This window comes from Jaculus jaculus, chromosome 17 (assembly GCF_020740685.1).
Source record: "Jaculus jaculus isolate mJacJac1 chromosome 17, mJacJac1.mat.Y.cur, whole genome shotgun sequence".
Lineage (NCBI taxonomy): Eukaryota > Metazoa > Chordata > Mammalia > Rodentia > Dipodidae > Jaculus > Jaculus jaculus.
Genome location: NC_059118.1, coordinates 29121347 through 29145604, shown reverse-complemented (window position 1 = coordinate 29145604; position 24258 = coordinate 29121347). Strand labels below are relative to the sequence as shown.

At 41.9% G+C, this 24258-nt stretch overlaps 1 protein-coding gene across 3 annotated transcripts in view; it reads right to left on the bottom strand.

Moving 5' to 3' along the window:
• Positions 1-1343: 1343 nt before the first annotated feature.
• The window catches only part of Armc8 (armadillo repeat containing 8), a 123751-nt gene continuing 100836 nt past the window's right edge, over positions 1344-24258 (bottom strand). For all 3 annotated transcript variants that reach the window (XM_045136454.1, XM_045136453.1, XM_045136455.1), the window contains 7 exons: positions 23033-23125; positions 17793-17942; positions 16425-16520; positions 11035-11130; positions 8080-8152; positions 6681-6774; positions 1344-1861 (listed from right to left, as the gene is read on the bottom strand). In XM_045136454.1, the coding sequence (XP_044992389.1) occupies positions 1828-1861; positions 6681-6774; positions 8080-8152; positions 11035-11130; positions 16425-16520; positions 17793-17942; positions 23033-23125 (636 nt within the window). In that variant the 3' untranslated portion in view covers positions 1344-1827. The remainder of the gene's footprint in view (positions 1862-6680; positions 6775-8079; positions 8153-11034; positions 11131-16424; positions 16521-17792; positions 17943-23032; positions 23126-24258) is intronic.

Genomic DNA, 24258 nt, shown 5'->3' with positions numbered 1-24258 from the left:
CCTAAATAAGGCTTAATTCCCAACAAATAGGTTTTCTCTAAACTATTTTTCTCACAGTAGCACTCTGATATCTATATAAAACCCAAGTTCCTAGAGTAACAGACTTAAAAATCAGCAATCTGAAAACAAAAACTTGTAAGTCTCTGCATTTGCATTTTGGGTGGTTGTGTTGAAGGACAGAAAACATTGCATCAAACATATTTAAAACATTCATTTTCAATCAATCATATTTAAGTCTTCTGAGGAAGGTGCAGGTTGGTGATAGGGCAGCTCCAATATGAGCAGCCCCATCAGGAGTGACTGGTGGGTGGGCATGGGGCCTCTGTCAGTGATACACACTCACCACAATGTTCTGAAACACAGACCTCATGCGCCAGCTGCCATGCCTCTGGTCTCATTCTAGCCTAAGGAAAAGGCAGACCAGGTCTATCTCCAAACAGCTGAGAACAACCTCTGTTGAGTTCACCTTGAAGGGATCAGAAATTGGAGCAGGTGCCATAGGTAGAAGGGTTAAGCAGTACTCACTGTCAAAAGAAGTCATTCATCCTCAGCCATGCTTGGAGGATTCCCTTCCCCTCTCTTAACCTTCAGGAGAAGATTGTAGATCTCATTTTATGAAAGATGACCAACCATCAATCCTGAGCTACTGCACATAATTTGCTGAGATACTAAGAGATAGACAGCTGTCTAGACTATCCTGTTCTTGTCTGTCTACAGATGTCTGTAGAACACTCTACTTTCACAGTGCTCCATGCTGTTGAGGAAGCAAAGTAATCTGACTTTGTTTCAAGAAGTGGAGACTTCCTTTCACGCTGAGCACAAGGCTCCAAGTCTGTTTCTAAATCCTGGAGATATTGCCATATCAATGATAGGACTGAGGGAAGTTGGGAGGCTCCTTGTCCCCAGTTCCTGTCAAAGGTAGCCCACCGAGGTCACAGCTAGGCTTTTACTTCTTTTGATGTTTCAAACACCTCTGGATGAATGTGTTATCTTACTTCACTCCATTCCACCTTGTCCCTCTGACTTGGGAGCCTGAGAACTTCTTAAATTAGGCAGAGAAAAGGCTTTGTACCTGCTAATATTTACGGCAGTAAGATGCTAGCTTACTAGTTTGCACAGCACCATGGAGAGTGCCTGTTATTCAGGCCAACTATAGCCAACTTTTTTTTTTTCTTTTTCTTTTCTTTTCTTTTTTTTTATAAAGAAAATCTATGTAAGTTGAGGTTCAGAAATGCATATATTTTTTTACTTACAAATATTCATCTGACCAAAAATTCAACATAACCTTTATGGAACACTAAACAATTGTTTTGTTTTTAAAATAACATTTCATTCAAACTGTATATAATTCAGTAAAGTTTTTTATACAGCAAGCAATGCTTAAACCCTGGAAAATCTGTAGAAAAGAGATTTTCACACAAAATAAGAAAAGAAAAATCTGAGGTATCCCTCACCCACACATATATTCATTCTGACTCATGTTACACACGCACACACACCCATACACACACATACCCTTCATTCTCACTCACAAAGTGGCTGCAGCATAGGCAAAAAATTGTAGGTCCAAAAGAAAATGATTGTTCTAATAAAGAGTCCAGGTAGCTCAGAAAAACAAAACAAAACACAACAGTCCTCTGAGGAAATTACTACCTCGAAAAAAGTTCTCAAGATGAATTTGAGTTCTAAGCCTACTAAATTGCTCTTGCAAAACAGCTCCCTGCAGTCCAAGGTGACTTGTGCAAATAGAAGGAATCAAATGAGGCTAGTTCCTGAACTTCCTTAGACAAGGATGTGGGATGCTCGCAGGTGCCCAGGGATGCTCCATCATGCCAGGTACTGCTGCAGTGCCGTCTTTGCCCTGAAATCACAAAGTTCCTGTTAGCCATCAGCTCAGAAGTCTAACAGAGGGGGAAAAAAAACCCATGGTTCAATGGTGGTAGTGGGGCAGGGGAGGGGGTTAAAAAGGCAGGTCTCCAGAGGAAAATGGACTGAGTCCACTTAACCACCTACCTTAAAGGGAAGAGACCTGCAGTCAGCAGACCCTTCAAACCTCTCTGTCTATATCCTTCCTGGGGCCCTCCGAGGCAGCTGCTCTTACCCTTAAATTGGTGGCATTCCACAGTCCCTTAGATACACTGAAGTCTATAGTTTTCCTTTGTTACCAGCTCACAGCTACAATGGACTGGGACTCTCACTGCCATGTGGATGCTATCACAATCAGTGCACAAGACTAGGGTAGGATGCTCAGGGTGCTGGGAAGCTAGCAGGAAGAGCTGACCCAGGAAAGGGCACAGAGGTGCTGCTTAGGAGGCACATGAAAGAGGTCCTGAGCCTGTGGGATGAGACTGTCTCACCGTTCAAATGACTCACAACTGTGGAAGAAGGTTACAGTTTGGTAAGTTGTAAAGAAGATGCAATTGTAGAGTTAGAAGTGAGGCTTTAGAAATGGTCTCCCCCTGAGGTTACAAAAAGAAAAGGCTACAGTCTTCAGGTGCTACTTGCTGATAAAAGTAATACCAAATAAATGTGGCTAGACTCAAATGCAGTTTCTATGTAAAGTAATGGATGTACTCTATAGGATTTTTTCTTGAATGTTTATGTTATTTATTTTTATTTTTTGAGATAGGGTCTCACTCTAACACAGGTTAAACTCACACCAATCCTCTTACCTCTGCTGAGGTTAAAGGAGTGTGCCACCACATTCAGCTTGTTTGTTTCTTTTCTGGGGCAGGGTCTCACTCTGCAGCCCAGGCTTGCTTTGAGTTTGTAGTGATCCTCCTGTCTCAGCTTCCTGAGTGCTGGGATCATAGGTATGAGTCACCATGCCTGATATTAATTTACAGTTTTAAAACTGCCAGATTAAGGAGAGTTCTTGCAATCATGTAGCTATAAAAGAAAAAGTTATGAAATGTCCAAACTATCATAACAGAAGCCCTAGAGTCAGACTGTCCCCAGGACATGAGCAAGTTGAATTCTATAATGACACTTTAGAAGCAAGCTTATGAATGAATACTTACTAATGAGCAAGGTCATGAGTAAAAAATCCCTCAAAGATGAGCAGTTGTGGCAGAGGGAAGAGACCCAGGCCCCTGACAACCTGAAGGCCTCTGAGTCCAATGGAGGACTTCCAAATATCTTAAGTGTGTTGGCGGTCAAGGAATAGTAAGGACATGGGAGCCTGGAAGATGCCTTCTTGAGATGACAGACTTTACTGTGCCATGTCATTGTGTATGCGTGAGGACTTTATTCGGATCCTGTATTACTTTCTAGAGCTTCCAATGCAGCTGAGGGTGGAGGTGCATGTCTGTAATCCTAGCATTAGAGAGGTTGAGGCAGGAGGATCATAAGTTCCAGGCTAGTTCAGGCTACACAGTGAATTTTAGGCCAGCCTGGTTGAGACTGTCCCTTGCCCAAAGAAAGAAAGAAGCCACCCTGTCAAATCCCTCCTGAGTCGCATTCAGAAGCTGGCTACGATGACTTGCGGCTGCAGACTGCACCTCTGCCCTACTTCTACTAGCTGTTCTTCTCTAGTCTTCCAGATGGGAGGTTCCGAACGCTAGAGCATCTTTACTTAGACTTAGGCTGGGCAACTCACACTTTGATCTTTTTTTTCAGACAATGTCTAATTATGTAGGGAAACATGTTACTTACAGCCTGTTGGCCTCAAACACAAAAATCCCCTCAGCCTCCCTCGTGCTGAGATTACAGTTGTGCACCACCATTACCAGCTGACCACTTTTTTTATTTTTTATTTTGAGGCAAGCCCAACAGACTGGTCCCCCTTTGTTTATGCAAGGGAGTGAGAGAGAGCATTGGTGTGCCAGGGCCTTCAATCACTACAATTGAACTCCTGACATGTGCACCCCTTTGTGTGTCTGGCTTATGTGGGACCTGGAGAGTCAAGTCTTTAGGCTTCTTAGGCAAGCTCTTTAATCGCTAAGCCATATCTCCAGCCCCAACCTTTTCTTTCAATGGGGATTTGAGTATGAAAAGAACTGAAAATGTGTGTGCCATCCAAATTTGGAGAAACAGTACCAGAATAGCCTAAAGCAATGTATAGGTCAGAACTACTCTATGGCTGATGAGGCCCCTGTGCATTCTAGATCATTCTATAGGCAATTTTAAGTGGAAGTGCTTATATTTCTAGATAAGTATGAGCAAGACCAGCCCTCCCATTAGGCAACCTTGCTCTCAGCCAGAAGAGGTGGGCTGATAAAGCCTATGTACTTAAGCCAGCAACCAGGCAAGGAGGCCGAGGTTCCAGCTCTTGAGCTCAAGCTGGCCTGGACTTTACTTTGATACTATGTTTATCCGACCAGCAGCCTGGGCTGCAATTTACCACTGTCTGGTCTCCTCTTATCTACAGGATGGTTAAGATTCAGGGAGCCAGAAACCCAGCCTGCTCCGGAACAGCAGCTTCCTCAAGTAGATCCTAAGTGCTGACATGGCAAACAAACAGCTGACATCGTGTGCTGTGTTCTGTTGGTTGATGTTCCAAGGAAACACTTGGGAAAGGCAGGGTTTCTTGGAAGAGTGACAACTTGGTAAGTTCTGAATTGACAGGCAAGTCCTTCCCATGCTTTCAGGACACCTGGGCGCTTGGGTGTCTGCCTGTCCCACGAGTTGTTGCTAGTACTCTTCTGATGGAGCAGTCTTATCCTCCCTTCATGACGGAGGGCCTCAGCCCTTGGTTGTTAGCACTCTTCTCACCTCCCTCTTTTGCTCTCCTGAAGTGACTTCACACCCAGGTTCCACTCCTAGTCCTCCAAGTCTCTTGGATATGAACAGGTACCCTAAAGCTGGCACATACAAACAGCTCAGTCTAACCCATTTCTCCCACAGTCTCACCACCTTGGTGAAAGTCAGTATCTTCTATCCAACTGCTCAGGCTGAAACCTAACCAATTTCTTTTCCTCTCTTTCAAGTATACATTCAGGCCAGGCATGGTGGTGCGCAACTGTATTCCAGCACTAGGGAGGCAGAGGTAGAAGGATAGCCATGAGAGCAAGGCTACCCTGAGACTATACACTAAATTCCAGGTTAGCCTGGGCTAGAGCAAGACCCTACCTCGAGAAACCAAAATAATAATAGTAATAAAATATATACTGAGTCCATAAACAAGTTCTACTGATTTTATCTTGAGATTAAATCCTGAATTTAAACACCTCACAATATTTTATCCAATTCCACCCCAGCTCTAATTGTCTCCCTGCCTGCACTCCCTACTATAAATAACCCTCTACCTAACTGCCAGATCAGATAATGTCTCCTCTGCTCAAAACTCTCTAATGATTTTCTATTAAACTTTCAATCAAAGCCAGTCTTGGCCATAGCCCACAGGCCCTTCTAGACCTGGATCCTTTATATCACCACGTTTCCCAAGCCCATTCTTGTTTTCCAGCTCCACTACTCTTCTTGCTTCTCTCTGAGCCTGTTATGTTAACTGCTGCCTCAGGGCCTTTGAACTAACTGGGATCCCTGCCTGGAATATTCTTCCTGTAACCATTTATGTAGCAGACTCCCTTATTTTACCCAGGTCTCTGATGAACTGTCTGACTCAGAGAAGCCTCTACTGATCAATCTATATGGAAAAAGAAAGAAAAAGAGAGAGAGAGAAAAAGAGGGGGGGGCCTCTTTACTCTTCATTCTCCTACCTTGCTTCATCTTTCTTCTTAGTATTTGCTATTACTTGATACTGTCTTATACATCTATTTGCTTAGTGCCTGACTTTTGAACTGGAATTTAAGTTGCCTGAGATTTCATCCTGTTATTTACCTTTTTATCAACAATGCCTAAAACAAGTGAAGGCAATTTTTAAAAATCTAACAGCTGGGGGCTGGAGAGATGGCTGAGTGGTTAAGGTGTTTGTCTATAAAGCCAAAGGACCCAGGTTTAATTCCATAGGACACACGTAAGCCAGATGCACAAGGTGGTGCATGTGTCTGGAGTTTGTTTACAGTGGCTAGAGGCCCTGGTACACCAGTTCTCTCTCTCTCTCTCCCTCCCTCCCTCTTTTTCTCTTAAATAAATAAATCAAAATCTAACAGTGGGAATCTGAATGGGAGGGAACAAGGATGGCATGATGCCTAAGTGCATAAAGGTATGATATCCTAAGCAAGCAGGTAAGGCGACCTCACAGGTGGGCACAGAAGTAGGAGTAGGGGTGAATTGAGAAAGGCAGAGCCAGATCACTAAGCTATCCCACTGTGCGCAGGGTGAAAGAGCTGATGTTCCCTGCTGGTATTATATGCAGAAGCACATGGAATATGGAGGCTGCTATGAGCACAGGACAAGCATTGTTTGGCTATTTTGAGGTTGGCTAGGTCTCTAGATATATGGCTTCCTTCTCCTCGGAAATGGTGATGAGCCTCCCTAGCATTTCTATTTTTATGGCTAAGGAAATGCAAGGGAAATAGCCTCTGGATCCTCTCCAGATGCCCATTGAAATGGCCTCAACTCATGTTAATTCAGAATAAGATGAGAGGCTCTAATAAGTTGGTAAGTTTTAGTTTATATCTTATTCAAATGTCACAGCTGGCTCACAGAAAATTAAAAAGGAACTCCAAGAATATAACAAGATTTTAAAAGGCTGGCAATGTAAATTATTAAGCAATTCAAACCTTTCATAAAAGAATCTAATATGGCCCAGATAATGGCTTCTTTCTGTTGATACTCACTTGTCACAAAGGTTTGAATCTGGTGACTGACTCAATTTGTGTAGAATATCTACAATGCCCATGTCTCGTAACTTATCCTGGCGTTCTTGTGAACCTAAAAGATGAAAGCTACTTGGTTACTGGGAACACGATGTGGGCAGCTGTTCTTTTCGAGCCTTTCCAGTCATTCACTCCCCACCCTCTGTCCCCTTACATGGCTGGATCCCACCATGCTGTCGTGCTTGGACATCCTCACAAGCTCCTACCTACTCTCTCCCTCTTGGCCCTCCTTCCTGTAAGTCTACCCTGGCTTCTGCTGCTGGACTAATTCTTCCCATGGACTACAGGGTCAAGGTCAGAGTCTTCACACAAGATCCTCTGTCACTGGGCCCCAGTTTGGCCACCTTTCTAAGATATATCCAGAGTCTTCGCCGGTCCAGGCTCTTCCTACTCCAAAGAGGTCATGTTTCTTCCCTTCTATTTTTTTTTCCTCTCCTCTTTCCTCCCAGCACTCCTTGCCGTCTCTTGGTTAGCATAACTTAAGTCACCAATTCTGTAACATTACTCTGTCTTCCAACTAGCTTCTGGAAGCCTGGCCTGTCTTCCCGGAGCTCACCTTGCTATCTAGGCCTGTAGACTGAATCGAGTTTCACCTTCTACTTTGCTCTGGACACAACTGCTAAGTGTGAATACACTATCCCCTCCCTCATCAACTCAGTTTTGTCCCCACTAAGGAGCCTAGTGGCTCACTCATACAAGGCCTTCTCTATGCCCAGCAAACCAGGTCTCTAGAGGTAGAGAGCAGAAACTTGTATTTGAAGCATTTCCCAGGTGATTCTAATGCACCCAACCAGCACTGAGATCCAGTACTCTCCTGTATGTTTGTTTTGTATGCTTTGGCTGTTAGGGAATCACCTGGGACCTTAAGAACCACCTGTGCCTGCAGCCTATCACTACAGAGTCTGATTTAATTGCCTGGTGTAAAAATCTAAAAGACAACCAGAGTAGAGAGCCTTTCACCTAGAAAGGCTGCTAACCACCTAGCAGCTTCCCCAGCTCACCCCCTACACCCTTTGCCATCACGCTTCTCTGCAGACAATCCCTAGGTGTCCCATCTCTCTCTCTCACCTTCAAGTGCATCTCAGCATCTTCATTAGCTCTCCCCAGGACAAGGACTGTCACTTCCTTCTCACCCTCATCCCCTGGAATCCAGTGCTGTGCTGGCTTGAAGGGGGTTCAGAGTTAAGTGTCCAGCTGACTCAGACTAGTTCCACTGATTCCCATACCAAGACGACTATATGGGGTAACACGGCTGGTCCTAGTGAATAGGGCTTCTGCCCAGGACTTCAGGGGCACTCTGGCTTCCCTATGTGAAATTCTCCTCCTGTGATATTCAGAACAAGCCTCAGTAATCTCTTACCTTCCTCTTCATTCCATATGAGATTTGATATACAAAACATAGCAGCAAGCTGGAGTTTGACATGTGAATGACCCTAGTGATACAGAAAAGGGGTAAGAATCAAAATGGAGGCAACCTCACTGCATTTCATATTTTTGGTAACATACCATCACGTAATTCCAAGAACCTACACATTTGAAGCAGAGGTCATAAACTGTCTTGAGGAGTTACTAAGTGAGCATTAATGAGGCTAAGGACTGGGTGAAAATCAATAGTGAATGGAGAGATATGTGGTAAACAGAGAAGTGCAGACTTTGCCAAGAGATACCAACAGAAGCAACTGTGAGGCACTGGTGAGTGTGAAGTTATGCCAACTTGTGTATCAGAAACAGTGGCACACAAGTCTATGCTCTTGACTTAATCTATGCCTTCAAGTCACCATCAGCAACAAGCTTAAGCTACTGGTTATCTTAGTCAAACAGTCTAATAATTCCTTTAGGAAGAAAATCATACTGCCAGGGAGTTCTCTAACAACTAGACTTTCACATACAATTTGTAAGTGGTTTATTTTCCTGATACTTCCTGCTGAAAATAAGAATTATAGAACACAGTCACCTTCTGGACTAATGAATTTACTCATTTCTATCAGAGTTTCACAAAAGCTAGATCAAACTGCAACTTACCCCATGTTCCAATTATGATTGCAAAGCCTCAGATTCATTTAAAAATGTATTTATTTGGGCTGGAGAGATGGCTTAGCAGTTCAGTGCTTGCCTGTGAAGACTAAGGACACTGGTTCAAGGCTCAATTCCCCAGAACCCACATTAGCCAGATGCACAAGGGGGCACACACATCTGGAGTTTGTTTTCACAGGCTGGAGGCCATGGCGCGCCCATTCTCTCTCTCTCTCTCTCCCTCTTTCTCTCTCTGTCGCTCTCAAATAAATAAATAAACAAAAAAATTGTAAAGAGAGAGTGAGAGTGAAAGGCCTCCTGTCATGGCAAACAAACTCCAGACGCATGTGCTACTTTGTGCTTCTGGCTTTACAGGGGTACTGGAGAACTGAGCCAGGGCTTTCAGTCTTTGCAAGCAGGCGCCTTTAACTGATGAGCCGTCTCTCCAGCACCCCCCCCCCTTTTTTTTGTTTTTTGATGTAGGGTCTCACTGTAGCCCAGGCTGACCTGGAATTCACTCTGTAGTCTCAGGGTGGCCTTGAACTCCTGGCAATCTCCCTACCTCTGCCTCCCAAGTGCTGGGATTAAAGGAGTGCACCACCACACCTCCATTGTTTTATTTTTAACATTTTAATTTAATTTATTTGAGACAGAGACAGAGAGAGACAGAGAAAGAGAGAGGGAGAATGGATGCTCCAGGGCCTACATCCACTGCAAATGAACTCCAGACACATGTACCATCTTGCGCATCTGGCTTACATGGGTCCCAGGGAATCAAACCAAGGTCCTTTGGCTTTGCAGGCAAATGTCTTAACCACTAAGCCATCTCTCCATTCCCAGCCCTTCATTTTTAATCCATATGTGAAAGCTAAATTAAGAATGCACATTGGACATGGTGGCACATTCCTAATTCCAGCTCTTAGAGAGTGAAGGCAGGAGGACAGGGTGTGAGAAGTATGATGTCATGGAAGCCTGGAGAGATGTTTCCAAGAGTGCCGAAGTCTGATGTAAGTGGAGAATACAAGACAGAGCAGCTTAAACTGAATGATAGAGATGAAGTAGTTTAGAATAGATTTAGGGGTAGGAAGAAGCTAGTATGTCTGGAAGATGCTTTGAAAAAAAACAAACAAAAACCAAAACTAGGATTCTGAACAGCAGTAGGGAATAGTTATACCTTAATGGCTCAATGACCATGGTCTCTGCTCTTGTGGTGTTTATGTTTTGACAGAGACATTTAGTAACACACAGGGTGTGTCACTGCAACTGGATGAAGTGCTCTGAAGGAAGGAGACAGTATTCTAACAACCTACAGAGGTAAGGATGCAAAGATGAAGTTCAGCTGAGATCTGAATGATGAGGAGGAGGGGGAGGGAATGTGTCCTAGCTCGTAGGCCAATGGATAAAGAACTTGAGGCAGGAAAGAGCATGGCCTTGTTTATGAGCTAAAAGAGATGAGCATATGGAATGTAAGGAAGAGAAATGAAATGCATTAAGGGCACAGATGGGTCATGTCACACTCCATTTTCAAGGCCATTACACAGAGGGATTTATTCCAGAGAGCCATGTGGAATTTTGACTTGCATTCTCTTAATTAAAACAAAGAACTAAGGCCATCATGAAGAGTGATAGGGAGTGAATAGGTAAGCTGTAAAGAATGAGGAGAGGATAAGGAACCTATCTTGTGGAGAATGGAACCACCAGCTCACTAGATAATGGCTGAAGAACACAAAACAGACCGAGTGCCCATTTGGGTTAGCTCATATTGGTCTTGTGCCTTTCTCTATAATTGTTAAGTATCCAGATGTCAGGTAGACAAGACAGGTCTGTTGGAAAAGGGGGGCTGGAAGGGGTCCTTCATGTTTGGACTTCTGCTGGGAGACACTGACAAAATGAAAAAAGGTGGGGGCATCCCACTTCTCAATCTCCAGATTTGGGCAAGTGGCAGTTTCTGGGGATGACAAGACATAGGGTATGACCACAGCAGTCAGTGGCAGGCTGTGTTTGGAAACAAACAGCTCAAAGTACTAAGGTACCAGGAAACTAGAGGGTTCATCTACAGGACTGAAGAGTTAGAGGAAAGACAGGGACTGAGGGTACTCGGAGATAGCCAAGAGCTCAGGTCTTTAAGAGGGAAGCAGTCAGCAGGTGATATGGGTGAGAAGTGGGGTGGCAGGGCTAAGATTACCAATAAACGTTGATGGACTAAAGTTCTTGGAATCTTTCAAAGAGTAGTCTGTCATTCTCCTTCCTTTGCACAACTTGTTTTGAAGTAATTCTACAGCGAAGGAGGACAAAGACTTACCATGTAATATTTGATTTTTTGCAGGATATCGTCATTGGTCATAATTAGTTCTTTTGCTGTTGTCCCATCTGCTATGTTAGCTAAGATGCACAGTGTCTGGAAAAGAAGAAAAAGCTGGTTGTCAAGAAAGCTCTGATGCTCCCCAAATTAGCTCCCTAAAGAGCTTGGGCACTTTTTCACCTGAAGGTACATGGATTCCCACAGGTTTCATTATGAGTGCCCTGACCTCTGACAGGAACCACACCCACACAAACAAGAGCTCAAATACTTCAATTTTTTTCTTGTTGGACATTAAGGCAGCTGGGTTACATAGGTCACATTATCACAGAAATCAAAGGGGAAATATCTCTTTTCTTAAAAATTTCATTTCTGAGTTGGGGGTGTAGAGAGTTACCTAGCATCTAAAAGGTCCTGGCTCATGTCGCTGGCCTCACCAAAACACTACTACTATTGCTACTAGTAATAATAAGGTAAATTTATGCATCATTTCTAAGAGAAGCAGGTGTGCCTAACCCAGAAGTGTCTTCATAGATGTTGCCTCTTTGGCAGAGCCTTCAGAGTAGTTGAAATTCTCCTCCCTTCCCCAAGCCCTCACCTGCTACTTGTTCTCAAGCTCATGACTTTCTTCTGGGTGAAGCCTGGACCCTGCCTGCCAGCTACACTGCCTGTGTGCAATAAAGACAAGCTGACTTTTTTGGAACCTTGATAAGAGGAACAGAATTAGAAGCAGAATATGTAAAGGAGCTTAGCCCATCCTGAGGAAGGACAATCGCTATTCTGCTACCGGAGTTTCTGCTCAGTGAAGGGAGTGCTCTTCCATTTTCATAGGCAGGATTAAGACAAAGGTGAAAGGATGTGGCAAGGATAGGAAACAGACAGAACAATGCAACTAACATTTACAGAGCACCTGCCTACCACAGGCCCGCTCTCTGCAGGGTGTAGGGCTGAGACAGGAGGAAGACACACGTTGATTTTGATATTGTTACATCAACAACCAATTCACTGAAGGCAGAACACTTGCTGGGTACTCTAAGAGCCAAGGGAAGTGTCTTGGAGGAAGTAAAGTTTTCATCAAACTTATTAACCTTTTTCTTGGCAAGACAGTGAATGAAGAGATCCATTTTCTTACCCAGGCTCAAGCCCTCAAATGCCTAGATTAGCACATAGCAGTAATTAGATTACTAGGGAGTAAAATCTGAAGTAGGAACCAGAGAAGGCTCCTTCTGGGATACAAGAGACAGAAAATGCAATTTATTTATTTTTTTTTATTATTATTTTTTTAAATATTTTTTGTTCATTTTTAATTTATTTTTATTTGAGAGCGACAGACACAGGGAGAAAGACAGATAGAGGGAGAGAGAGAGAATGGGCGCGCCAGGGCTTCCAGCCTCTGCAAATGAACTCCAGACGCGTGCGCCCCCTTGTGCATCTGGCTAACGTGGGACCTGGGGAACCGAGCCTTGAACCGGGGTCCTTAGCTTCACAGGCAAGCGCTTAACCGCTAAGCCATCTCTCCAGCCCAGAAAATGCAATTTATAATCCAAGGCCACATGAGTGACAGCTCCTCCACCTGCATTCTAGCCCAACAGGATGGGAAAGGGCTGCTGAATGCACTGAGTCTCCCTCCCTTCTTCCGCCTGTTCCCATTCTCGCAGTGCACAGCTGGCCACACCTGACTCACCAGCGCAGGCACAGTGCCGGGATGCTGTGGCTATCCCACCTCCTTTGACTTCCCACAGAGGTTTGAGAAATTAGAGAAAGACAAAGATTTTAGAAACTTACATCTTTACTAATATTTATAAGTTTTATGCTCAGAATCAAGTCAAATGTATAATAACTTGGGTGGAACTAACATTTTAACATTGTATATATTTCTGTTCACTTAGGTCTGGCATTCTTTTACGATAGTGTTTTGTAACTTATTATACAGCTCTTTATGAGCTTCATGCCTAAGTATTTTACTTTTTCTCAAGCTACATTTTTCGCGAGCTACAGTGAATGACACTAGTGTCTTTTTTTTTTTTTTTTTTTTTTTTAGTATTTCCACTACTAGTTATTCAATGTGTGATGGTTAATCTTTGTCAACTTGACAAGATTTAGAATCAAAAGAAATCTCTTGGCTTGCCTGTTAAGGATTTTCTAGGTTAGATTAATTAAGGCAGGAGAACCCACCCTAGCTGTGGGAGGTACTATTCCTTGGGCTAAGGGTCCTGTATTGTATAAACATGAGAAAGACAGCCAAACACCAGCATTCATCTCTATGGTAGTTTGAATGTGGAGTGTCCCTCAATCCTCATGTGTTTATGATAAAACTTCATACTTGACCCAGCTGGTGGAGCTTTTGGGCAGTGGAGCCTTACTGTAGGAGGTGTATGAATGGGGGGTAGACCTTAGGATTTATTAGTGCAGCCCACTGGGTATTGCTAGCTCACTCAGATTACTTCCTCCCCTGCTGCTGTGACAAGATGTGATGGTCAGCGTTCTGCTCTGCCATGCTTCCCCCACCATAATGAAACTTCCCTTCAAGACTTAAAGTTGATATAAGTCCTTTCCTTACATATGCTGCTTCTGGTCACATGTTTTGTGTCAGCAACAAAGACGATCACCACAATCTCTATTACTTGTCTGGGGATGTAACAATGTGATTCTGGTTTCCTGTTCCTGCTATGATTTTCCCACCATGATGGACTTCCCCTCAAAACTGTAAGCCAAAACTTAAACCTTTCCAACTTTAAGTTGTTAATGGTTGGGGATTTTGTCTCAGCAACATGAAAATAACTGATATATACTGCTTATCTACAAAAAGACTTCTACCTTGTAACCTTGCTTAGTTCTAGATTTTTTGAAATATTTTATTTTTTATTTATGAGAGAGAAAGAGAAAGAGAGAGAAAGAAAATGTGCACACCAGGGCTTCTAGCCACTGCAAACAAACTCCAGATGCATGTGCCACCATGTGCATCAGGCTTACATGGGTTCTGAGGAGTCAAACCTGGGTCCGTAGGCTTCATAGGCAAGAGCCTTAACCACTAAGCCATCTCTCTAGCCCAATTCAAGAGTTTTGAATCCGTGACATTTTCTATACAGATATCCGTGTTTGGAAACAAGTAGTTTTGCTTTTTCCTTTTCTTCCTGTATGCCTCATTACCTTTTTTTTTTTTTTAAAAAAAAAACCTTATTACAGTCCCAGTACTGGTATGAATGGACATATTTGTTTGTTCCCAACTTAAGGGCAATGATAGACATGTTCACTACCTTGATTGTGGTAGTAGTTTCATACGTGAAAATGTATTACGTTATATACTTAACTCACATCCCAGTAAAGAATAACTTATTAGATGTTTGGAGAAGCATTAAACTTCTAGCTAACAACTATGCAGTTTAAAGCTTCCATTCACACCTACTTCTGGATTATCTACAGTTACCTATATGAGGGAGCATTATTTGTAAAAACACAGCTGGACTTTTGCCTTCAACCCAATCTTATCTGGATTTGGGGTTGGTAGGATTCTAACCTGGTGAGCTGTTTCCATGGACAAAACATTGCTCTGCTCTCCAAGTAAGTTTATTTTGAACAGTGCAGTTCTTGTCATGTCCCGCTAATGAATCTCTTTCAACTACTTCCTGTGGTGCTTAGATTATATGTTGCTGTGTTAAACTTCTGTTCATGAAGTTTATTATTTAAATTTAAAAGAAATCACCTAAGATATTAATTTTAAGATAACTTTTTCAAGTTTATTATGTTTTCTGCTCACAATTTCAACCCTAACTCCTAAGTCCTACCTATCTTGACTTCCTGAGACACTCTTCTGAAGCCTGCTGAATTGCTCTAACTCAGGAACACAAAAGACACATGGGTCCTGCTATTGTATGCAATGGGTGCAATGTTCCATAATGACCTTGGATAATTTTTTTTTGTCATAAACATAGACATATACCCATCAACCTACTTACCTACCTATCTATCTATCCATCCGATCTACATGAACATACATAAGCATAATACAGTGAAATAAATTTTGAAAGTGAAACGTAGTTAACACTTGTGCCAGAAAATTAAACATTACCATTATCTCAAATTCTGTGTTACTATCTTAAGTTTGCAGGTGAGCTGTACTTTTTTTTTTTTTTCCTTTTCTTTCCTTTCTTTTTTTTTTTTTTTTTTTGGTAGTTTTATGAGGTACTGTTTCACTCTGGTCCAGGCTGACCTGGAATTCAGGGTGGCCTTGAACTCATAGTGCTTCTCTTACCTCTGCCTCCCAAGTACTGGGATTAAAGGCTTGTGCCACCATGCCCGGCTACTTTTAGTAAAACAGAATGGATACAACATTAAAACTCCCATGATATATCCAGAAAAATATAAAAAATGATTCCCAACTGGCTCCCTGATAAATGATGTCATTATACTCTTAAGTAGTTGGGTGTACTATAAAAAACTTACTCTACAGAAATCCCACAGAAAGCAAAGGTTTGGAATGATGACCAATAGCAGAAGATGCCTTAAGAGTAAAGAAACCAAAACTATCTCCAGGATAAGGAATATATCATCATAGAGTTAAAGGAATTTAAGTTCAGAGCACAGTAGTAGAAAAAGTTAAAAACAGCTAATCCTGGAGAAAGCAGTAATTCCATGATGATAAAAGGAAGCTGTTCTCAGGCTGGAGAGATGGGTTAGTGGTCATAGCGTTTGTCTGCAAAACTAAAGGACCCAGGTTTGACTCCACAGGACCCACATAAGCTTGATATATAAGGTGGTACATGCATCTAGAGCTCATTTGCAGTGGCTGGAGACCCTATGCACCCATTGCCTCCCTCTCCATCTCTCTCTCTGCATTGCTCTCTCAAATAAATAAATAAAATATATATGTACACACACACACACACACACACACACACGCACGCACGCACGCACACACACACACGAAGCTGTTCATGTAAAGAGAGATATAGTCCATATTTATGTAAAGAGAGATATAGTCCATATAGTGTGTGACAGCAAAGACAAAATCAAAGATTCTGGTCATGTTTTTCTCTATTCCAGAGAGAAGAATCACTGAAGAATTTAAGGGGTGGTGAAGGAGCTTTCTACTTATCTCCAAAACTCCTACCATCTCAGGCTGGAGAGCTGGCTTAGTGGTTAAGGTGCATGCCTATGAAGCCTAAGGACCAGGTTTGATTCTCCAGGTCCCATGTAAGCTAGATGCACAAGGGAGAGCATGCATCTGGAGTTCATTTGCAGTGGCTAAAGGCCCTGGTGCACCCATCCTTTCTCACTCTGTATCTAATAAATGAATAAATAAAAATAAATCAAACTCCTACCATCTCAACACAGGACTTTTCACAAGACTTTTAGTATTTACCTATGTATGTATGCATTCAGGAAACACATACCTGCTCTTTGACTTCAATATTATGCTCCCCTTCCAGAATAAGAGTGACAGCTTGCATAATTTGCTTTCCATGAGTACTCATTATTTTATCTATATGCTGTAAAACAAGGAAAAATGCAGTTATCATTTGGGAAACAAAGAAAAAAAACCTAGCAGGTTCCTTTTTTGTTTTGAGAGAGGGTATCATGTAGCTGAAAATGACCTTGAATTCCTAATCCTCCTGCCTTCACCTTCACCTTCACTTCACGTGTTGGGATTATAGATATATACCACCATACCTGACTTACAGAAGGCTTCTTAAAGTTAAAGAATATGATACATAATTGCTTTGAGCAGAACACCATAGTATATAGAACTATATTCCAAAGCTGTTTTCATTATGTGTTGGACTCTATAATACATATATATTGAATGACTTGACCATAAAGAGAGCACAAAGCTGGCCCAACAGAATATAGAACTAAATTACTAGGGGAAGGGGGGTTGCTGGAGAGATGGTTTAGCAGTTAAAGCACTTGCCTATAAAGCCAAAGGACCCAGGTTCAATTCCCCAGGACCCACATAAACCAGATACACAAGGTGGTACATGCATCTTGAGTTCATTTGCAGTGACTGGAGACTCTGGCATGCCCATCCTCTATCTGCCTCTCTCTCAAATAAATAAATGAATATTTTTTTAAAATTAAATCACCGGGAATCCTCAAGACCAAAGGTTTTAAACACAAATTGGACTGGTGAAAAGCCAGGGACATGGAGAATATGGTGTAGGTGTATCATCTTGGGGCACAAATATATAAAGATGATTCAATAGAAAAAGCACAGAGAAGGGGAGCCCCCATCTTTCTTCATGTACCTGAAAGCCACTGACATGTCTGCTCAGGGGACATCAGAGAACAACCAGAGTAACCCAGCAGCAAGGCTCAGCCTCTCCTACTCAGCAATATCCTACTGTTCCTCAAAAGGACACTGTCAGAGGTCAACCCTGGATATGTGAGCAGGGGATTGCCAGTGTCTGTGGAATGGCACTAAAAAGAATTCTCTAAAGGATACAAGCAGAGACCTCAGAGGCAAGTAGTTTTGGCAGCTGAGAAACCCACCCTGGCTAGCAAACCAGTTAAGAATGATGTGATCAATCAAGGCAGATACAAATCCAGCACCAAGGGAGGAGCAGGACACCAGATAGGCAATGCAGGAATGGCAGGTGTGGGCTAGAAGCTTCTGGAACATCTGTGCAGGTGACTGGCCTACACATCAACTCCCTGTTTGTTCTGGGAAAGGGCAGGTAGCATTTGAATCACGCTCTCAGGGAGACGCTGGACAATAAATATGCAGGGCTAGCTAATATGGAAACATGGGTGACTTTACTTACAGGCCGCGTAGAGAGGAGATTTCTGAGAAGCCCCAAAGTCTTCATCAGCACATTCAAATCTGAATCTGATAATAACCGGAATAGCTGTTCAGTACTCAAGCTCCGTAAAATATCTGCTTTTATTTTTTGTTCAGCCTGAAATGCCATATTCTGAAACAATTAAAGAAGTTGCAAGAATCATGTCTATGGTTACTCTATTAAATTATATTTTAACAGAATTCTGATGATTTTCAAAGTTCAAACAGAATCTATTAGAAAATCTCAAGTATGAGTCATGCTGTTTTTTGATTTCTGTACATTACCTATACCTGCAGGTCAAGACAGATAACTACCACTCTTAGACACACTTCTGCTTGAGGAACTAACTTTCCTAACATGAATACTTACAATTAGTATGTATGAATATCTTAATGGGCATTAAGTTGCCTTCTGTGTATTTTATGCTTGGTGTTGGGATGCTGCAGCCTATTGTTCTGGAAGCTCTCCAGTGGGTAGGAGGTAGATCTTGGCTACCTGCAATCAGATAGCTAGTTGCTGCTTTGCCTCTTTTTAGAACTACTTTGCACAATAGATGTATCTGGCTTTACTCTAAGCAATAATATGTTTGAGCAACAATAATGGCAAATGCCCCATGGCAACTATACATCAATTGCTGATACAAAATTTCTTAAAAATTGGGAGATATGGCAGTACTGACAGAGTCAAAAGAGTTCTCACTAGGCATCAAGAGACCCAGACCAAAGACAATCTTAAGGTCTTATCTTTTGTGGACAGAGAAAATAGCAGCTACCAATAGAGACTGATGGTGGTAGGACAGTCTGGACTTGAAGAGTGGAATGAGAAATTCAGTTTTCAGAAACAAAGCTGTACAAGACAGAGTGCTCTCTAACTGAAGCCCCACAGGCCATTTAAGGGAAAGATCTGGGAAACAGTTAACAGTTATAGCTGGATGGGTAGATTTCAAGGTAAAAGCTCTTCTGGTAGGGAGCTCCTGAAACTTAAGTGTAAGGGGCAATAGAAGCCCTGAGCTGTTGGGAGTGAGAATGTCCCCTGAAAAGGTATCTGAGGTTTGGTGGAAAGTGAGTTTAGTCCAGCATGGTGGCACACACCTCTAATCCCAGCATTTGTGAGGCTGAGGTGGAGGATTGCTGTGAGTTCAGGTCAGCCTGGGCTACAGCAAGATCCTACCTCAAACTGCATCCCCCCCCCCAAAGAAAGTGAGTTTAAAACAAACAAACAAACAAACAAAAATTCTAGCATTTTAAAAAGAGAAATGTCCACCAGCACTGCTTATGAGTCCATGCAGCTGGCACTGTCCTGCTCTGCTACATCTGCCTCTGTGCCCAACTGCCACCGGTGTGCTCTCTCGCTCCTTGTGGTCTACCCTGCCCATGCTGCCACTGCGGCCTGTACGCCCAGGCACATCAGTTCAACCATCACTCCTCCACACTCACCACTTCCAGCCGTCACTCCCACCCTCAAGGCTGACACCAGTGCTCAGTACACTTCAGCTCTGTGCATATCGCGTCCCACACATGCGCTTATGCTGCCTTCACAGTACAAGTCTGAGCAAAGATACCCCCTTGCAAGCCCCTCAACAAACCACTGGACACTGCCCTCACCAGGTGAGTTTAGGCAGCTGAGATAAAAGAAGGATATTTCATACAGATTAAGGAAACAATTCACTAAGAGGGCCTTATAATCTTAAATATATAAGTAACCAAACACTGGGACACCCAACTTCATAAAACAAATACTAGTAGGCGTGAAGTCACAGATTAACACCAATAGTCATACTAGGTGACATCACCATACCACTTGACCCAATAGACAGGTCACCCAGACAAAAATAAATAGAATAACATGGGTGCTAAATGACATCATAGAGTAAATAGACCTAATACATGTATATAAAACATTCCACCCAAAATTTCATTCTTCAAAGAATCAGAAAAAAGTAATCTTTTAAAAAATTATTTTTTAACATATTGAATATTGATCATACTACCACTGGGTTATACTCTTACATACCCTTTCCCCTGCCTGCAGCTGGGTTACTGATATTCACTACGGGGTCATGAATGAACTAGTAAGTCTATGTAGGAGGGATAATGCCTCAGGACACTCTTTCCCACTTTAAAATCTTAAAATATATATGGAAGGGGCTGGAGAGATGGCTTCGTGGTTAAGGCACTTCCCTGCAAAGCCAAAGGACCTTGATTTGATTCTCCAGGACCCATGTAAGCCAGATGCACAAGGTGGCACATGCGTCTGGAGGCCCTGGCATGTTCATTCTCTCTCACTCTGCCTTTTTCTCTCTCTGTCACTCTCAAATAAATAAATAAGTAAAAATAAACAAAAAATATTTTTAACAAATTTATATGGAAGCACCAAAAACCCCATAAAGACAAAATAATTTTTGCAAAAAATACTACTGCTAGCATTAACATGACACCTATTTCAAGTTATACTACAGATCTACAGAAATAAGACAGCACAGAATTGGCAAAAAAAAATATATATATATATATATATATGTAGATCAATGTAATAGAGGATACAGGTACATGCAACTACAGTCACCAGATTTTCTTTTTACATTCATACTAAAAATACACATTCAAGACAAGACAGCATTTTCCAGAAATGGTGCAGGAAAAACTGGCTATTTGCACATAGGAGAATCAAACTAGAAATTATCTCATACCCAGCACAAAAAATGAACTCCAGAAAGATTAAGGGCCTACACATAAAACCTGAAATTCTGAAAAAGAGGAAAATCTAGATGGAACAATTCAAGACATAGGTGTATGGAAAGACTTCGTGAATAGGATCCAGTTGCCCAGGAAATAAGACAAAAAAGTTATTACACAGCACAGTATACAATTAAAAACATCAAATAACCCAATCAAAAAATGGGCTATGGAATGGAATAGACACCCATCAACTGATTTATAATAAAAATGTGGTACATATACACAATGGAATTTTATTCAGCATAAAGAAAAATGTAATTATGAAATCTGTAGGAAATGGAACTGGAAAATATTATACTAAGTAAAGCAACTCAGGCTCAAAAAGAACAATACTACATGTTCTCCCTCATATGAGGATCCCAGCTTCAAATCTCTAGACTCCTAAGTACAGCTTGGAATGTCTCCAGACTAGGATGTTAGAAAAGAGCTACAAGGCAGGCGTGGTGGCGCACACCTTTAGTCTCAGCATTCAGGAGGCAGAGGTAGGTGGATCACCGTGAGTTCGAGGCCACCCTGAGACTCCATAGTGAATTCCAGGTCAGCCTGAGCTAGAGTGAGACCCTACCTCAGAAAAAGAAAGTCATGTCCCATACTGCACAGACAGAGCTTTGTACTGGTTACGTCCTGCAGGGCTGTCTTTCGTGCTGACACTGTAGTGTCCGTACTGTTTCAAGGCCATGATCTGTATTGTACTTCCTATTGTAAATCATCTTATACTTCTTTTGTTTTGTTTTGTTTTTTTGTTTGTTTGTTCGAGGTAGGGTCTCACTCTAGCTCAGGCTGACCTGAAATTTACTATGTAGTCTCAGGGTAGCCTCAAACTCTCAGCAATCCTCCTACGCCTGCCTCCCGAGTGCTGGGCCTAAAAGCGTGTACCACTGCGCCTGGCTCATCTTAGACTTCTTTTTATTTCCGTAGCACAGCTGCAGGTATCTTTATGCTAACTGACCCTTTTTTCTGTTTCTGTAAAACTTGTCCACTGCATGCTCAAAGTCTCTGGCACTAGGCTGGAGCTCTAAGAATTAACAATAATGAGGATAGTCCAAGATATGGTATATAAGCTCTATACCACCAAGAATCAGAGTCCAGGCTTTGGAAGAGATTCCTCTGGCCCCACAATGCCATGAAAATAAAATGATTCTCCACTCAGTCTTTGGTGCTGGTGTTGTGAGCCTCAATTTTCCCTATCACAACTACCATAATTATTTTTAAAAAATCAAAGTAGTATAACTTCCTTCCCAAATGCAATAAAATTTTATTTTAATAAACCGAGTTTCACTCTCATGTTTTATAAATTATTTATTAGAAGCTGACAAGTCACTAAATATTTATGTGCTGTGATGATTAATTTCAGTTGTCAATGTGAATCACCATGGAAACAAATATCTGGGCATGTGTGTTAGGGACTTTCCAGATCCCAGTTGTGGATGGTGCCATTCTATGGACGATACAAAAAGGAGACAGCCAGCTGAGCACCGGTATTCAGGGCTCTGCTTCCTGAGACTTCGGGGCCAGGTGCTTCAGGCTCCTGCTGCCATGACTGTGTCTCCTTGAACTGTAAGCTAAAATAAATCCTTCTTCGCTTAAGATGCTTCTGTAAGGTATTTGAAGCAGAACTGAGAAAAGAAACTAACATATGGACCACCTGATTCCCATGGTGAGGTAATCATTCTGCAAAAAATGGTAAGATGTAAGGCGATGAACAAGTTAGCTCAATTCAGCTACTCCAGTGTGTTATTTTAAAATGTGTTATACATCCATGAACATGTATAACTTTCATCTGCCAGTTAAAAAGTAATCTTTCTGTCCTTTGGTTCACCTATATGTAAATGCACAGGACAAGAATGCTTCCTAGCTTATTTACACAGTTGTTCTGACAGACAAAGGACACATGGACATATAAAATAAGCAGCTCCCAATGACTGTCAGCATGTTTAAGAAAGATTTTTTTTTTTTCTCAAATTAGGTAAGTGAAGTTCTAACATCTGTTCACTTTTTATGATAGTAATATAAATAAGGCACACTGTGGCCAACCAATTTGATTCAGCTGAATCTGAAAGATAAACAGAATCTCTTTTCATATCCTACTTCCATCATTATAAAACTAGGCTATTCTTTTCCATTTGCAAGCAGACAGAAGACACACACACACACAGAGAGAGAGAGAGAGAGAGAGAAAGAGAGAGAGTGTGTGAGAGTGTGTGTGTACATACATGCCAGGGCCTAGCAACTACAAACTAATTCCAGATGCATGTGCCACTTTGTGCCTCTGGCTTTACTTGTGTACTGGGGAACTAAAGATGAGTTGCTAGACTCTGCAGGCAAAAACCTTAATTGCTGAGCCATCTCTCCAGCCTGATAGTCAGGTTTTTAAAAGAAAGCTACAAACATTTCAAAGAACATATGTCACACACTACAATTCTAATTTTGACGATACCTCTGTTTGCTTTATAGATTTTTGACACATAAAAAGGTGAAACGTACCATTAAAGCCCAAATTCCATTCACTCGTAGAGCAGGATTTTCACTCTGAGTTAATCCACAAAGTAGCTCTACGGCTCCTGATTCTAAAATTGGCTGTGATTGGAAAAGGAAGAACAAAATGATGAAAGAACCAGCTTTCAAGTCATATTTGAAAACCAAATGTGCAATACCCTGACTCTGCCTCCTTCCCCACCTCATGCAAGCAGCTTTCACCAAGCACAATGCAGCTATTACCTTGAGTAAAGCAAGCAAGTTCCCTTTGTGCCACTGTGTGTGTGCATGCGCACACCCACACACACCCACACGTGAGCTGCATCCTTCATTTTCTTAGACTTGAAAGAGTCTGGAAGCATTATAATCATCTTTTTACTCCACACACCCTTATGATCCCATTATCTAGTTCCTCAGTCTCATTCTTTTTATTTTAATCATAGTGTGGAATTTGTGCCAGAGAACATTTTTCAGGATTACTTACACAAGCAAAACATAATTGTATTTGGATACTCATGACACATTTTGCATCTAAAATACCATGGTTCTAAGTCTGACTACATACTATAGTTATGATACTTGTTTGAAAATGGGTTTCTAGTATCTTAAAAATTCACATCTTAAAAGGTTTGAGATTTAGCATTATCAATGAATACTGAAAGGTCAGGTCAAGCGAGTACTAGAAACAGCTTAAACAATTCCGATACCATATCTAAAAAAAGCACAGTGGCTTTCAAGATATTTCATTTTGTGTTTTATTTTTGTGCATACATATCCGTGTGTGTATGGAACATGTATGAGAGTGAAAACGTACATGTGTGCATATGCACGTGGAGGTGAGAGGACAACCTCAGGTATCATTCTCAGGAATGCTGTCTACCTTTTTTGAGGCAAGGTCTCTCAATGACCTGGAGCTCACCAGGGACCCTGCCTCCCCCTCCTCAGTGCTGGGATCACAGGCATGTGCCATCATCCCTAGTATTTTTATGAGGGTACTGGGAACAGAACTCAGGTTCTTAATGCTTGCATGGCACGCACTTTACTGACTGAGCCATCTCCTCAGCCCACAAGATGACACTTTTTAAAAATATATTTTTTACTTATTTACTGAGAGAGAAAGAATGAATGAGTACAGCATGCCAGAGTCTCTTGCCACTGCAAACAAACTCCAGATGCATTTGCAACTGTGCATTTGGCTGTATGTGGGTACTGAAAAATCGAACCCAGACCATCAG